Source organism: Labrus mixtus, chromosome 11 (genome assembly GCF_963584025.1).
Source record: "Labrus mixtus chromosome 11, fLabMix1.1, whole genome shotgun sequence".
In the NCBI taxonomy this organism is placed as follows: domain Eukaryota; kingdom Metazoa; phylum Chordata; class Actinopteri; order Labriformes; family Labridae; genus Labrus; species Labrus mixtus.
The window spans coordinates 17,465,400-17,482,494 of NC_083622.1; the positions used below are offsets into that span (position 1 = coordinate 17,465,400).

Here is a 17,095-nt window from a genome sequence, read left to right on the forward strand (position 1 = left end):
GGTCTGGCAGGGAAATAATAGAGCATCACTTCTCTATCTGAGAGTGAAGAGTGAGGAGTTAACAGGATGGTGTTAATGTCACAGTAAGAGTTAGAGTGCCCCCTACAGGTGAAACAGAAGACTGAACCTGTCTTTCCTTTTTATTTGATTACTTCATTCAAATCAATGAATGAGTAGCACTATAGCAAACAACACACAACCCTTCCTAACATGTGTTGTCATAGTGTCATATTGCCTCACATAGTGAAGCGGCCGCCCATAAAACTGATGCCTATCTTCATTTATTACGATAGTTGAATATCTACATATTGTTCAGGCCCGGTTGGCAGAAGGCAGACGTTGGTCCATAACCTTAGGATTATGCTCGATACTTTGATACTGAAAAGACCCAGGGCAAGCACTGACAGATCCCCTTGGCTAAATGACACCCTTACAGAAGAGCGGAGCACAAATGGAAGCAAGACAAACTTAGTTATTTTATAACGTTTTCAGAGAGAGCTCAGTCAATGCACTGTGAAGTCTGCTAAGATACAGTTCTATGTAAACTTCTTTAACAACCACGACCACAGTTCAATAAAACTCCATATATGCCATTACAGATCCTGCTCCATCTAATGAAATTTGTGAGGAATTTTAAACTTCTTCATCAATAAAACAGAGAAAATAAGATCCCTCATCCCACTATCAGACTCATTTTTTTCAGTAAAAACACCGTCCCATCAGTCACTTCCAGCAGTTTCAACCTGTGTCGTCCTCTGAACTGTCCGAGGTGGTTTCAGTCATGAACCCTGTTGCCCCTCTGACGTTTTCCTTACTATCCAACATCATTTTAACAATTATCAATTACTCTTTAACAAATGGCATTGTCTCTTCTTCTTTCAAGCACACAATTGTCAATCCATTACTCAAGAAAACCCAGCTCCACCTCAGTGACCACAACATCTATAGGCCATCTCTTAATTACCTTTTGTTGATAATATATTGGATAAGTTGTTTTCCCCTTTGAGATCTTGGTCTACCTTTACACTACAATATCCAGGATATACAGGATTTAGATCTATATCCTGGATTTAGAACTCTTAACAGTACAGAATCCACCCTGCTCAAAGTTTACAATAACATCTACAGTATGTCCGTCGACTCCGGTTCTTGAGCTATTCTTGTCCTGCTCGATCTAAGAGCAGCTTTTAAAATCAATTTTATCTATAACTTCAAGACTTTTTCGCCGTGCTTTTACTTGAGGCTGAGGTTGTCTTATGGGTTTAATGAATGCTCCACTATTCATTTGCTTGTATTTTATTGTTTCTGTCTTTGATTTATTTTAATCAGCTTTGTTTTAACCAGCTTCTCCTAATCTCAAACTTGTATCCCTCATTTGAAATCTCATCCGTATACATTGTTCTTTAATTATAGTATCTTATACAATGTCTACTGTGAAGCACTTAGGTTCAACTCCTGTTGTTTTTAAATGTGCTTTATAAGTGACTTGACTACTTTTCAATACCACCTGTTTTTAAAACATTACAATCTCTGTTATTTTAATGATCGATGGTATCGAAAAGTACCAAGGCTTTAAAAAACGACTGATCTTCAAACATATTTTAACCCAAAGTTGTCAAGTAATGGCTGAATTGTTTAAATATGTTGGGAACGAATGTGCATCTTGGGCAGTCACAGTGAAGGAGTGTGCCTGCAATTTTTGGTAATTAAAAACAAAAGAAATTACCCAATATTAGGTACCTATTGTATTTTTGTTGCTGTGGAATTGAAATAGGTATATTGATATTATTGGATTTTTATCGTTTTGAAGTTAAAAAATTAGGCAACACCACAAAACAATGAGCTCCATGAAATAAACTGTGTTGATCAGCAACGTAACAGCTTTAAAGTGTTCTTCTTCTAGCCTGTCCTTGCCCCGACTGAACTTCCGGCTCGGGTGACTCAGTAACTGACCCACAGTAGCAGATTCCCCCGAGGGAAGGACACCACCCACCATGACTCAAGGGCTCAACACTGCACAACAACTTCTGCTCAGCCAATAAAGAACAAATAACTTGAATGTCATGATAAATACCAGGCTATTTACTCAGAAAATTTACTGTACTTTAAAATATACTTTTCATTTAAAAAATTATATAACCCGTAATAAAAATGTCTCACGCGTAAAATGTTTCATACATTTTAAGATGAAGATTGGATATGATCTTCTTCCAGTTCTTGTGCACCATGAACTCTTAGTGACAGGTGTATAATCATGAACTTTAAACGTAAACTTTATTCAAAAAGAAAAGAATAGTTTCATTCAAATTGGAAATACGAAGGGTTCTTTTTATTGTCAAGTCACTGTTGACTGTTCAAGTCAAAAGGTGAAATATGTCAAATTACAAAAATATGTTTGAGAAATTAGACTCGATAACTTCTTTAATTTTCTGACTCTATACTGTGAAACGTAGTTCGAATTCAAATTTATTAAGTCAACTACTTTAAAAGAACAAAAAACATCACTGTGATCCAAACAGTAACAGTCAGGTTGCTTTTAAATGACAAAAAATAATAATGTTGGCTTTAACTCGGTTGTATAAAACCTGTTAGTCCTTTGGATAAGCATGAGCATGAGCAGTGTTGTGATTGAAATCGAATACCGAGCCTTTCTTGGTGAGGCACTTTCTCTTACATGCACATGACAGACGACGTGGATCATGCTCAAGCTCAACAAAGCCACTTTGGTAGAACTTTTCAACACCCCACAACACAGACCAAAAGCAATTCAACTAGGGCTGCTTGTTGTTCAATCTATTGATCCGTGTCGCCCCCACACAGCGTTCTCACCTTCCACAGTAACCATCACCTCCTGGACATGTCTCAGAGCTCCTGGGTGGTCAGTAACTGAACACCTGTACCAGACAGAGAGACTCTGAATAAACCAGGACATCAGAACAGCCTGTATCGGCATGATGCTGTGGCCTGTGTGTGTACATGATGCTGCATGTTGGTCTCATCCTCCACAAAAAACAAAGCCTTTAGGGCCAAACAGGAGTGGCTGTGATCACAAAGAAACATGTCAGCCTGCAGCTCTAACAACTTCCTTTCATGTTTGATAGATTCATTGTAACTTTAAAAAAGGAAAGTCGTCGAAAGGTTGAGGGTTCAATCCCCACCTGAGCAACATGTCCGATGTGTCCTTGGGCAAGACACCTAATCCTGCATTGCTCCCGCAGCTACTGTAGTGGTGTATGAATGGATTAGCGTTGTACCTACTCTATGATGTAAGTCGCTTTGGATAAAAGCGTCTGCTAAGTAAATTGTAACATTGTAACAAAAAAGACAAGCAGATCTTTCCAAGAGACATTTCAAACCAACAACATCAAATGTTTTGAGTTTTGCAGAAAAAAACACTTAGGCTATCTTGAGGAAAGGAATTTGTTATTGTATGTCCATACAAAGGACCTTTTTCAGATTGAATGACTTCATTGTGTTGATACAAACTAGCTGATTTGCTTATTATGTCAGTAATACATCCATCATCCTAATGTTCAGACAGACATCATAAGCAAACCATGGTGTAAAAAATTTGTTTAGTTGCAAAAGCAAGTATTGAGTCAAATTTCAATCAAATAAACAATTTAAAATGTCAATGTAGCTCAGTGCTGTCTTGCGTTTGTATAAAAGCAAATAGTGATTAAAAGATGTGGACCACGTGTTAAAATCTTCAGGTATCACATCAAACGTAATAAGAGCTACATGAAAAGCTTTCTATAGACATTAAAGTGAGGGGATGAAATGCTTCCACCTACCTTGACTGAATGTCCTGGTTTGGTAATGAAGCAGCAGCTAACTCTGAAGAAATTCACCAAGGGCTGGTGAGTTCCTAGACTAGGACAGGTGTGGTACCAGCATCAAACCTTTAATGTTCAGATGAAGTGTGAGCTGGTATCTTGGCGCCCTCTTGTGGTATTCACAGCGAAACGACGCCAGTCACCGGAGACGGAAACACTCGAAACACACAGAGGCTAGCAACATAACACAGAATAGACTGTGCGAAGCTAAGGGAGATTTTCGCATCTATTTTTGCATTGAAGGGTCAAATTCGTTTGACAGGATATTGATGTCATTTTGTGGAACTCAAAACGGCGGGTAAGCGCCTGAAAATGGGGTTATTTATTGTATTTCTGTTGTATTTGACCCGCCATTAATGTGCCTTCAACTAGCCGGCTTGCTAACTAACTACAGCCAGTTTATGTAATCATGGAGGTTGTTGTCGTGCTCCTGACTTGTGTTGATTACTCTGCGATTATATGTGGTTTTTTTAATATACCATCTAAATGTGAGCTACAATATGGAAACGACTACAAATATATTACCTCTAAAGAGTGTCAATTACACTGGGGTTTGGATAACTCAGACAGTTTTAGACTGGTTTACTCTTTATAAATAAGATCAAATGACTGTTCATTGTGTTCATGTTTTTCTTGTCCTCCCAGCCGCCGCAGCAAATGGGATCAGCCGGGGCCCGGCTCAGGCTCCGGTGGGATGGGGGAGGCTGAAGCTGCACCCACCGGGGCTCTGGATGCTGCAGCTGCTGTGGCCGCCAAGATAAATGCAATGTTGGTTGCAAAGGGCAAACTAAAACCCTCCCAGATAGGCACCCCTGGACCACCGGATAAAGTAAGCATCATATATCCGGTTAGTCTGCAATGAAGGGATCCTTAACGACGCAGTCCGCTGGTGTAAATGTGCCAACCAGAAGAGACTGTACTTTTAATTCCATGATAGTCCTCCTTTTACGTCTCTGGTTTTACTAGGCCAGCATGCACTCATGCTTTCATGGGCTTCTTTATGAAAGCCCTTGATTGATGATAAAAAAAGATTGTGTCTAAGTTACGTACCCCCTACCTTATGATATTATGAGTGCATTAGAATTAGTCTTTGATCAAAGCTCTATTACAGCATTATGATGAAAACTAAAGCAGGACTATGTTTCTCACAAGATGCCTGCAGTTATAGAAAGCAGTGCGCTCATTTGTCCCGATTAAAATGTATCAAATTGCATGATCATTTCTGCTTGCATTACAATTTAGTAAATTAGTAGCTGACATTTTTTTTATGCAGTCATATTGATGCATTTTCCAAAATGTGGTGTTCCCTGAGAATTGTGCTCATTATAAAGGTGTTACACACTCAATTTTTGCCATATCGCTTAAGATTAACACCCCTGTCACTTATCTTAAGGAACCTTTTTCTTAAACAGCACAACTTTAGCTTTGAGTTAAAAACTAAACGCTAATTTTGGCTCTTGTCCCAGTTAAGCATCGATGGCCCACATTCATTCTGTGTCTCTCTCTCTCTCTCTCTCTCTCTCTCTCTCTCTCTCTCTCTCTCTCTCTCTCTCTCTCTCAGTTTGTAGGTGTTGCTAAGCCTCCAATGCCAACAAAGGCCAAAGATGACCTGGTTGTAGCCGAAGTTGAGATCAATGACGTCCCGATCACCTGTAGGAACCTCCTGACACGTGGACAAACACAGGATGAGGTCAGTAGCAATGTTGACTTGACGCTTCACAGAGTTAAGGTTATTACTTTATAAAGTTTTTTTTAAATGCACACTTACGTCCGCAGATCAGCAAAGTGAGCGGTGCTGCAGTTTCAACCAGAGGCCGTTACATGGCAGCAGAGGAGAAGAACAAAGCTCTACCAGGGTGACTTTTCATAGCTCTCATTTTCTATAACTCATCATGGAAACACTATTGAAATTGATGATTAGCTATTTTATGTCAACACAAACTTTATGCTTTTTCCATGCAGGGATCGACCGCTGTATCTGCACGTCCAAGGACAGACTAGAGACCTCGTAGACAGTCAGTTCTTTGACAGACTTATCTTCATTCAGTTATAAAGGATTGCTTTATACATTATATCATTAAACTGACTTTTTTTTATTTCTGTCCTTCTTAAGGGGCAGTTAATAGAATCAAGGAGATCATCACCAATGGTGTAGTGAAGGCTGCAACTGCTTCATCATCTTCATCAACCTTTTCCCAGAGCTCTGCTCCAGTCACAGTTTACCAGCAGCACAACCAAACTCCTCCCTCGCTGCCCCCCATCACCCACCACAAACCACACTTTCAGTCCGGGGTAAGGCTTCCCTTTTGTTTACTATGTCTCATAATTTTAGATGATACTTCTTTTAAAATGTCAAAAAACCCAAAACAATTTGACAGAGAAAAGCTTCAAACTCCTTCGTGTTTCCAAACCCTTTCCAATTTTTACCATTGTTTTGCATTTTGATGTTTTTCAACAGATGTCTGTCACCAGCAGAGTGTGCTTTATGGATTACAACAAGCATTATCACTCTCATTAGTGTGAGGCTGTGATGCACATACATGCGCTATTACTTTCCAGTTGTATAGATCTATCTATCTCTACAGATTGAAGATAGATCTAAGAAAATGATCAGCCGAAATATGGTTATTAAACATTTTCTCCCCAATATTAATACCGGTATTAGCCCCAAAAAATCCCATATTGGTGCGGCCCTAGAATCTATCCTATAGCACCGTTTGAAGGAGGTTGTCTGGTGTATGTTGAGGTGTTTATTCAAGCTCAGACAGAGACTAGACATCTTTAAGTTTTGCTGCAGTGAAAGACAGAAGTCAGATTTGAATGATATAAACTAAGCTGTCTTGGATTCACTGAACTCATCAGGATTAAGAAAATGTGATCTCTGATAGCAATATTTATGGTAAATGAACACAGTTTGCTAAAAGGCCCATCCAGTAATTTCCCTCTGATAGTAAAAACGATTCTGTGATAGACTTGTGGGTTACTGTCTTCAGAAGTATATTTAGTTAGTATTCATGCTTTTATGCTGTTGTCCCTTTCTCAGATGCACTATGTGCAAGATAAAGTATTTGTTGGTCTGGAGCACGTAATCCCGGGGTTTGTGGTCAAAGAGCGGGTGGAGGGTCCCGGCTGTTCGTACCTGCAGCACATCCAGGCTGAGACGGGGGCGAAAGTCTTCCTCAGAGGGAAAGGATCGGGCTGTTTAGAGCCCGCCTCAGGGCGAGAGGCATTTGAACCCATGTACATCTACATCAGGTGAGTGTGGGTGTGCTGTGAATGAAGGAAGATTAAGAACCTTTACTGATCATTGATGAGTGTGAAGCAATACGATCTTAGCCGTTGAGGTTTATATTGCTACATTGTTGGAGGACTAGAACTAAATGGAGTCTATTCTCTCTCCAGCCATCCTAAACCAGAAGGACTCGCAGCAGCAAAAACTTTGTGTGAGAACCTTCTACAGACAGTGAGTAATATCCTGTATTATGAAACGGTTAACCAGAAGACTTTGTCAAGGTTTTTGCTTTTCCATTCCAACTTTAATAGGACTCTAATTCAAGCTTTACTTTCACAAATGATTTACATTATGGTAGCTGGAATGTTTTATCTTTTACTGCCAATGTAATGGGTTGGAAGAAAAGCTTGAACACTTCCACTGTTTCTTGGGAAAACACCCACACTTGTGAAAGAAAATGTTCCTGTTATAAATAATGTATCACTGACTGACTAATCAAGAATGCCCCTAATGGCCAAATTATGTTTTTAAAATGTGCAACTCTTGATGAAATATAACTCTTGTGATCTGCAATCACAGGCAGTCTGTAAAAAAATCAGAAAGGATGTACTTCCTCAAGTATGAAGGGTGTTTTTGATCCAGGCTTTTATAGATTTTCTATTGAGATCAAACTTTGTTTTGCACAGGGAGGGATATTGATTATTGTGTTGTTTACAATCAATTACATTCTTTTTGGATTGAACCACAAGTTTGAGTGGTAATTTTTACCTTTTGCCAAAAAATACTTCCAAAATGTAGAAGCTCAAAAAGAGTATGTTTTCAGTTAGTAGGTATTGATGAATTGTATTTAGCTATTTGACTAGAACTAAACAGCTTTTATTTTTATACTGTAGGTTCAAACAATATTTTCTTCCATAATCCAGTCAAATGTTAAATTTGTGTTTGTTTTGCTTGTAAATTGTCATGTTTGAGTTCCTTTAACCACCGACTTTGTGCTTCTATGTTTCTCCGTCACCAGGTCCATGCGGAGTATTCTCGATTTCTAAATCAGATGAGCTCGATGATGCCATCACAACAAGGTACCACATATCAGGGTCTCTCCTGTGGTTCACACTAAACAACCTCAGATATAATATCTTCAGTCTGAGATGCTTGTAATATTGGGAGAGTCAGACTTTTCCTGTCCTCTTCCTCCTGCAGGCTTTGCACTGCCTCCAGTGGTGAATGGGATGCCCCCACAGCCTCCTTACTACCCCCCTGCTGGATTCCAGCCCGGCTATCCCATGCCTGTTCCTCCACCTCAGCCACAACCCGTTCCTCCTCCTTACATTGTCCCACCACCATTACCTCCCACAGCACCTGCATGTGTTCCTCCTCAGTACCCCCTCCCTCCTGTCCCGTCTACTGCTCCGGCTCCCAGCCCAGTTCCAGCTCCAGCTCTGGCCCCTGTACCGGCTGCTGCTTCAGGACCTTTGCCACAGGTAGGATTGAGACCCCAAATCACTTTGGATTAGAGCTAATGGGGTAAATGATATCGGTGTCTGCCTTACACTTCAAAGTTAAGAATTTAGCATTTCTGTATTTAAATGTATTAAAGTGTTTGTTTACTGTTAGATTTATCTGTAGTGTTACTTGTGGCTATTTCATTAGCATTCAAAAACATGACTTGAATGAATGTGACTAAGAATGATGTAACTAAGGCTGTCATGGTAACAGCTGAAATGAATTACCCCGTTCTAAACAAGCCGCAGAGAACGGAATCAACCGCCATAGCCGAAAAGCTAAACCAAATGTGACTTATCCCTATGAAACAAGGAAACACATCTGATTTGAGCTCTCAGCTCGCAAGGAGTATCTGGCCCCCAAGTTTATTTTGATGGTGACTTTGATTATTTCTGTGTTGTTGTCGTTGTTGTTGTTGTTGTTGTTGTTCAGAAAATAATCAAACAAGTAAAAGTCACTATCAAAATAATCTTCGGGCCAGATATTATCGCTGGCAGGCCAGTAGCCGACCCCTGATTCACAAACAAATTAGCTAAATAAATTACAAAGCGGTGGTCTGACAATACAGCCTACCTGTTCTATTTAGCCACCCTGGATCACCACAATGGATATTCCTTCACTGCGACAGCCCTAGATGTGACTGGAGCTTTCTCACTTTAACTCATCAGTACAAATTATTTCTCTCTGAGTTAGTTCAAATTAATTTCTATCTGGTTGTTGTCTAGCGAAAAAGGCAACTCCCATAATCCCACACTAGTCCACAACCTCATTAAAACACTTCTTTGTAATTGTTCTGATAGAGAGACCCCATGGGTTCAAATCTACTTACATACAGTCTAAATCATAACTCTAAATATAAAAACAAATTACGTAGACAATGTTTGAACTACTTGTCAAAGGCAATAATATCATCTTTTTCTCCTTCTCTGCAGACTCTTCCTCCCGTACCTTTTCCTCCATCAGCTGCAGCGCTGCCCAAGGCTCCACCTCCAGTCGCCCCAGGAAACCCACCACAGAAAAGACGCTTCACAGAGGAGGTCCCAGATGAGAGGAACAGCGGCCTGCTCGGATACCAGGTGTGGAAAAGTTCCTCCACCTTTACTGCCTCCACTCAGTCTTGGTCAACTTGTAGCCCTGTTAACACTTTTTGAAAGTTCTTGTTGTATGCATTCTCAGTCTCAATCTGCTCTGTCACAACACTCTTTGTGATAATTTGGTACCAATATAGCTCTCCTTGAGGTAAACATACACGGGTCGAGAGGGGATCGTCTGCTGTTGCCTTTTGTTCACTTACAGTTTACCTCTGTTCTTTTATGAGTAAAATGATAAGTACTGATAAGCTTTAAAGGGTAACTAAACCCCACATTTTCAGTTGTACTGCTCTACCTATATATTGCTCTATTCTATATAGTTGCTGGGGGGACAGTTTAATCAGACCTGTGGTAAGCTTTCACTATATATTTTAAAAACTTAGTGTCAGGACAGGGTTTAGTAGAGGATGTCTGCTAATCGCGCCTGTGTGTCTTTCTGCTCATAGCATGGACCCATTCATATGACTAATTTAGGTGCAGGCTTCCCAGTGGGCAGCCCGGAGACTGCAGGACCCCCACCACAGAGTTCCTCCGGCTCACCGTGTGAGAGGGACAGGTACACAAAGGTTTTTTTTTTAAAATGTGTTTAATTTGTAATAAGGTTGCTACTTACAATATTTTTAATTTGAATAAGAATCATTTTTTTTAGTCGTTTAAGATGTTATCTTTTTCTCTCTGGGTCTAACAAGTGTCCAAATATTGAGAAGAAATGGCCATCACTGTTTCCAAAAGCTCAAGTTAAACCTAAAGATACTAAATAAACTCTCATCTAATCCAAAATCCTTGAAATATTATATTTAAGAAGCAAGAATCAGAGAATTTAGATTTTCATTTCTTTTGTCTTTTCCATTTTCTTCTTTGTCCTCAAATCAATCAACTAATTGATTATAAAAATAGTTTGTGATTAATTTAATAAATGTCAATGAAATGATTTATTGCTGCAGCTCTACTTTTGGTTTATTAAGAGTTGATAGTTTCAAAAAGGCAGTAGACATAGTTAACTAAAATGAGCTCTCTGTGTGTTCCACAGTAGGCAGCTAATGCCTCCACCTACATTGCCTGTGAATGGAGTGAGACCCAAGATGGAGGAGAGAAGGGCACCGCCTGGCCCCGTGGGTAAGGCATTATCCCGTGGGTTGACAATACCTGCTCAAATCCAAATCCACTTGTTCGTGCCTGTGGATCGTGCACCTTTTTAAATCTGGATATGCTCACCACCTTAATGTGGAGCTGAAAAGAGCAAAATGTCAATCCTCTCCCGGGCCACTAGGCTGTGTCTAATTACAGTGTTCTTACTTGAGATTACTGAAAAGGTTTCATGTAAATCCCCAGCATACATATCATGACACATTAGACAAAGAAGCTTTTATTTCTAAGGATTTAAATAAAGAAGCCCGGCGGATTATACCATTAAACACATTTATGGCGCACTCACACTAGGCAATCCGTTCTGTGCCCAAACACTTTTGACCCCCAAAGTCCAGTTCAGTCCTGGGCCTAGTGTGAGTGCGCCTTTACACTTAGCCTGAAAATGGCTCGTATGCTTCTCATCTGCTGTTTTAACTAGAAATCCTCAGACATAGAGTCTGAGCTATGACTGAAACATTTTTCATCAGTTGTTTTGTAAAGTAGTCTTAATAACAGAGTCCACCTTACCGTGCCGTACTGATGACATCATCAGTCTGGCTTGTCTATGGTTTGTTTTCTTTCCTCACTAATGAGAATCTCTCCTGTTTTTGTGTTTTTTTTTCTCTGTGTTTTTCTTTTCTTCCATGTATCTCTGGGGGTGATGCTGGATTCTGATTGGGGGTGGGGCACGACTTCTCCTATGATGCTGTCCTGCCGCTTGTTTGGACGGCCTCGAAACTGTCGCTCCCCACCAACCAATGGCTGCTTTCCAATGGCCGCCCCCCTCCTCTACACTGCTGACAAACTATAATTTAAATATATTAACTATTTGTTTCTCCCTGAATGTGTTTTGAATCATTATCTTTTACCTGTCTCATATGGAACATGCTGCTGCTGTTTTTTGTCCGCATGTTGTTTCTCTCCCATATTTCTCTCCCTCCCCAAAATGTGCCTCCTGTTCCTCTCCTCCGCGTGTTTCCCCCTCTTCTTCTTTCAGAGCCTACAGCGAAGAGATTGAAAACTGGTTTGGTGGCATACACAGGCGACTCTTCAGACGAAGAGGAAGAACACTCGACCTCCAAAGCCTCAGGGCCAGGTAACCCTGGGACAGCTCCCCCTACCTCCACCTCCTCAGGCTGGACACAGGGCTATCGCTGCCCTCCTCAACCTCCCCCTCGTGCTAAAACACAAACACAGCCGCAGTCTATGCCTTTCTGGATGGCACCCTAAAACAGGAAACGTCTCCCTGAGTGCTTTGTTGCGAGTCTCACAGGATGTTCACCCAAACTGAGCCGGTCTTTCCATCACATGTTCATCTCATGAAGGACTCTTTATTTAGGAGCTTGGGTCCATATGCACATATGAATGATTTGGTAGACTCCTGTTTCTTTTGCATTTTGATGCTCACATTATAGTTTAAAGCTGAACATTTGAAGGACTGATGCCACAAACTATTGTGTGGTTGTTTAAAGGGCGATTTCTGCCACCAGTTTTATTTTGAAAATATTTAAAAACTCAAGGCCTGCAAAGGGCTTAACGTCTTAGTAGAAAATATTAACATAAGGCCATGGTGTCAAACATCACTATCACTTTTCATTTGATCCAAAGTCCTAATTCATCACTCCCTCCCTGCACCGGTCTGTGGCACCATCCTTTTCTATTCCAATCTTTTTGTACAGATGAAATTGACTTGCGTGTAGTAAACAAATGAAACTTATTTCATTCTTTTATGAAATAAATAAACTTAATTTATTGCCTTGTTTGATCGTTTGTTTCTGTGTTACATGCATTCTCTTACAGACTTTTCTGCCACATTTAGCAAAGGAATAATTATAACACATCCAGTCTGTCGGCTCTGCCAGGTAGCTGTCAACAGGCTGCTTCCAGGCAGCACCACATGTAGTGTAAACTGTTTGGAACAAAAACTTGTTAGGAACAAATCATCTCACAGCAGCATAAAATGATGATGATAATATTTTTGGTAGTGTCAAAAAGGACGTCTGTAGAGTTTCATATCATCTCGATGTCTGGCTCTCTCTGAGGGTTTTTCTGGTTATACTGTGCAATGCGTCTCTCCATGACTGGCCGAAAATGACGGATCAGTCCCTGTACATGAAAAAAGAAAAGTAAAGAAACTACTGTAATTGAAAAAAAAGACAACTTTACAAAGACCATCCTCTGTCGGACTGTTAACCACAACAAAAAAATCAAGAGATTTTGTCACCTGCACAGGCCAGGCAGCTCCGTCCCCCAGTGCACAGATGGTGTGTCCTTCTATCTGCTTGCTGAGCTCCCAGATCATATTGATCTCTGAAACTGCTGCTTCTCCCCGAACAAACCTCCACATCATGTTATCCATCCAGTCAACTCCTGAGGCAGAGGACCCAGGGAGAGAAAGGTGAATAAAACACACACTCAACTGACTCTCTTAAACTAGGAGCCCAACCTAAATAAAGGTTTTCTTCTCTAAAATACCCTTGAAAGTAGTCAAAATGTTGACCCTTAAGACCCATTTAAATGTTACAATACAGAAGTTTCTTAAACTGAGCTTTACATTGGTGTACAGGAACTTTAATTTCAACTTTGCTATCCCACTGAAGATAGAAAGGGACACTGACAAAGTGGGGGAATAAATAACTTCCTAGTTCAGGTGTCAAATCCATTATGCAGTTCCTTACCCTCTCTGCAGGGGGTGCACTGACCACAGCTCTCATGTTTGTAGAACTCCACCAAACGTGCAATGGCTCTGATCACATCAGTCTGTAGATAACATGAATACAATCTTTCTGGACCGATTGTCACTTAAGTTGCAATGTGTTTTATATGCACAGGTTTTTTTCTTTACCGATTTATCCATTACTATGATAGCAGCAGTTCCTAATGCAGTCTCAGCACGGACCAGGTCATCGAAATCCATCAACACATCATCGCACACATGGCGGGGGATGATGGGAGTGGAGGACCCTCCTGGGATCACTCCTAATAGATTGTCCCAGCCACCCCTCACTCCTCCTGCACCAATCACATGAGACGGGAGAGAGGAAGTCATTGACATCTCGTAACAGTGAAGAAACATCAACACAGAGTCAGACTGTAAAGTCACACACTCACACACACACACCTGCATGTCTCTCTATTAGCTCCCTCAGAGGAATGGACATCTCTTCCTCCACTGTGCACGGTGTGTTCACGTGACCGGAGATGTTGTACAGCTTTGTCCCAGAGTTCCTCTCCCTCCCAAAGCTTGCAAACCAAGCCCCGCCTCGACGACAGATTGTAGGTGCCACGGCAACCGTCTCTACATTGGAAACGGTCGTTGGACATCCGAAAACGCCTAAAGGAAGGTAGAGAAAAGTAGTGATAACCCCTTATATTCACTTAAACACTATTTTGCAGTTTGTTAAACCAAAATGAACCACGAGTGAAGTGCATGTAGGGGCTTTCACCTCACCTATATCTGCAGGGAAAGGTGGCTTGAGCCGAGGTTTCCCTTGTTTTCCCTCCAGAGACTCGATGAGGGCCGTCTCCTCCCCACAGATGTAGGCTCCCGCTCCTCGCATCACAAACACATCAAAGTCGTACCCGGACCCACATGCGTTCTTCCCTATCAGCTTGGCCTTGTAGGCCTCATTAATAGCCACCTGTTTAAAGAGTAGAAACAGAAACACGTAGTATACAATAGGCAGCACATATGGATTGTCAAACCATTTGTGTAAGCCTTTGTGTACCTGTAAATTGGATGACTCGTTGTAAAACTCTCCTCTGATGTAGATATACGCAGCACGAGCACCCATAGCTGCCCCAGCGAGCAGACAGCCTTCTATCAGCTTATGGGGGTCGTGACGCATTATCTCACGGTCTTTACATGTTCCGGGTTCGCCCTCATCTGCATTCACCACCAGGTACTTGGGTCTGGGACGCAGAAATGCACTCATACGTCAACCAGTATGTCAATAGTGTGGACAGTTGCCCTGCCTTCTGTGCCACTCATAGGTCAGATCTTGGTAGTTTTTTTTGGGTTTTTTTTTTGCTCCTACCTGCCACCGCTTGGTTTGTTCATGAAGCTCCACTTCATGCCAGTCGGAAAGCCCGCCCCTCCTCTACCTCGTAGCCCTGAGATCTTCACCTCATTTAGGATCCAGTCTTGTCCCTTCAGTATGATCTCCTTTGTCTTATACCAGTCCCCTCGTTTGAGTGATCCCTTGAGTCTGGTAGAAAGAAAGAGTAAGAAAGAGATTTCCTTATAACGACTTTAAAGTCTTTCAAAAGAGGTTAACATTTCTGCTTTTCACTTTACCTCCAGTCATGCCGGCCATATAAGTTAGAGAATATCCGGTCTTGGTCACTTAAGGGGCCAAACTTGGTCTTTTTTGGCTTTACCTTCCAACAGAGAGAAAGATAAACAGATTACCAACTTTTAATACAGGGGTTCTCAACCATTTTTCCTTGGAGCCCCTCCCCACTTGTATCCAAGAAAAGCTGAGCCCCCCTAGAGGGCCTGGACCCCAGGTTGGGAACCAATGATTTAACATGTGACTGTTTTTTTACTTGTCATATGCTGGATTTCCTTAAAATGTTTTAATTTAATGTTTTATCTTTAACATGTCCAAAAAGTAAAAGCTCCTGTTTAACTCTCTCAGTCAATAATGGCTTCTTCAAATATTTCATTCTGTATGATCAACAAAAAGCCAAATCCACCATTTTACTTTTATTAATGTTGAAGAAGAGGATCAAATCCTCACATCCGAAAACATTTAGTGTTTTAATGAAGGATTAATCTCTTATCGAAATAGTTTAAAAACCTTTTTGCAACAAACACATCCATTCATAAACTCCTTGTATTCATATCAGTTGTTGTTGATAAATATAGCTGACATAATATTACAAATTAAAATGCATTTAGGACAATAAAAAATTCATTCATCTTTATTCATTGATCAAAACTTTGCCTTTCTTTTCAATTGATGGAATTTAACATTTAAAGTGTTCTAAACACAAGTCAATTAGTTAATTTAAATTGTTAGACCATTTGTTCTGAGTGCAAGAAATTTGATTTGCTGAGTTAAAATTCATGCTGGGCTCAATTTCTACAATACCAGTAAAAGCAGTTATAAAAGTACTTTTTGCCTATGTGATATTGTGGAACTCATACTGGTACTGCAGCCACTGACAGAGCTGCAGAACTGCCTTTCGTTGTTTTCATAGCGATGACAATAAATATCTATTCTATTCTAATTCAAACAATTGGTGTTATACATTTTATAGCACATTAAATGAAATGTTTTATTTATATTTTAACAATATTTAATAGTCTACCTAAGCCCAAAAATGAATTGTTTTTAAAATATATATTTTTTACAATAGCTTATTAAAAACTTATATTCATGTTTCGTTTGGTGAATGTGGTTCCTTAAAAAAAAAAGGAAAAAGGAAAGGTTCTGTAAGTAATCTGTCATGAACCGATCATGTAGACCAGAGTTTTGCAGTTTACTGAAACTAGAAAGGCCTACCTGCGGCTGTGCTGCGGTGCTGTAGGTCAGACGCGGAGTGACCTGCCGCACCACAGCTCCCCACATCATCCGCCGCGGCAGCATCCTGCTGGAGCCCGTAGAGAAAACAAACACCTCCAACTCAATTCAAACTATTTTAAACTCCGAAGTTGCTTCTTCCGAGTCTCCGGTGGACTTCTGCTTTAACCAAAGATCGGTTTCTGAAACCTCTGAGATGCAGTGTGTGCCTGCAGGTTCAGATTAATTAAACTAAGAGGATTAACAAACCCACGTCACATCCTGCCCTAGCTTCACGACGTTGGACAGGTAGGTATATCTTTTACATATCATATATTTGTATCTACACAGTGAATTAGTAGAATCCTGGGCACAATTAACAGGGAATTTATGTATCATTTAAAGTGGGTTTTATCATTATTATTGAGAAAATTTACATAAAATAAAAAAAGGCAATACAAGCTTTAGGGTTAGCCTGTATTGCATTTGCTTAGTTTGACGAAAAGCCTTTATGGAGACATACTGAAGTTATAGAAAAGCACAGCAACTAGCCTATAGGCTACTGCTTAAATCTGAAAAGTTATTGGTCAGCGACTAAAAATACAATGAACAGTGTAAATCCAAAGGTTATTGACCATAGTTATATTAGTTATATGTTACTGCCCGATCTTAGCTTAGCCAGTGAAAAGTAAGAAATGTAAGTAGGCTATAGTTATGTTCCCATTTCACAGTTAGTCCACCAGAGAGCACAATTCCCAATTCCCCTCTCCCATTTACTAAAACTGCACGTTTAGGCTA

General features: G+C 40.5%; 2 protein-coding genes across 4 annotated transcripts; one reads left to right on the plus strand and one right to left on the minus strand.

Moving 5' to 3' along the window:
- Positions 1-4,043: 4,043 nt before the first annotated feature.
- khdc4 (KH domain containing 4, pre-mRNA splicing factor) lies at positions 4,044-12,550 on the plus strand. 3 transcript variants are annotated; one of them, XR_009674885.1, is made up of 14 exons: positions 4,044-4,134; positions 4,482-4,665; positions 5,398-5,526; positions 5,613-5,692; positions 5,799-5,851; positions 5,950-6,128; positions 6,880-7,091; positions 7,239-7,299; positions 8,087-8,147; positions 8,269-8,549; positions 9,504-9,647; positions 10,137-10,218; positions 10,693-10,778; positions 11,788-11,850. XR_009674885.1 is itself a non-coding variant. In XM_061050399.1 (14 exons), the coding sequence occupies exons 1-14, from the start codon at positions 4,106-4,108 to the stop codon at positions 12,018-12,020; spliced, it is 1,842 nt and encodes a 613-aa protein (XP_060906382.1). In that variant the 5' UTR covers positions 4,044-4,105; the 3' UTR covers positions 12,021-12,550. The 3 variants fall into 3 exon arrangements, 2 of the variants coding, with proteins under 2 accessions (XP_060906382.1, XP_060906383.1); XM_061050399.1 differs by having other exon boundaries at positions 10,109-10,218; positions 11,788-12,550; XM_061050400.1 differs by lacking the exon at positions 11,788-11,850 and having other exon boundaries at positions 10,693-10,835.
- Positions 12,551-12,664: 114 nt separating this feature from the next.
- Positions 12,665-16,532, minus strand: LOC132983872 (NADH dehydrogenase [ubiquinone] flavoprotein 1, mitochondrial-like). Its single transcript, XM_061050401.1, has 10 exons — positions 16,301-16,532; positions 15,088-15,170; positions 14,828-14,998; positions 14,519-14,702; positions 14,242-14,431; positions 13,912-14,124; positions 13,636-13,802; positions 13,469-13,550; positions 13,015-13,160; positions 12,665-12,896 (listed from the first exon to the last, which is right to left on the minus strand). The coding sequence occupies exons 1-10, from the start codon at positions 16,382-16,384 to the stop codon at positions 12,801-12,803; spliced, it is 1,416 nt and encodes a 471-aa protein (XP_060906384.1). The 5' UTR covers positions 16,385-16,532; the 3' UTR covers positions 12,665-12,800.
- Between the last annotated feature and the right edge of the window lie 563 nt (positions 16,533-17,095).

Coding starts and splice junctions, on each gene's coding strand:
- khdc4 (XM_061050399.1), top strand. CDS start 4,106: ATGTCATTTTGTGGAACTCAAAACGGCGG. Junction 7,300..8,086: donor GTGAGAACCTTCTACAGACA/GTGAGTAATATC, acceptor CTCCGTCACCAG/GTCCATGCGGAGTATTCTCG. Junction 10,219..10,692: donor TCACCGTGTGAGAGGGACAG/GTACACAAAGGT, acceptor TGTGTTCCACAG/TAGGCAGCTAATGCCTCCAC.
- LOC132983872 (XM_061050401.1), bottom strand. CDS start 16,384: ATGCTGCCGCGGCGGATGATGTGGGGAGCTGTGGTGCGGCAGGTCACT. Junction 14,432..14,518: donor ACGAGTCATCCAATTTACAG/GTACACAAAGGC, acceptor CTCTTTAAACAG/GTGGCTATTAATGAGGCCTA. Junction 13,551..13,635: donor TCATAGTAATGGATAAATCG/GTAAAGAAAAAA, acceptor TGTTATCTACAG/ACTGATGTGATCAGAGCCAT.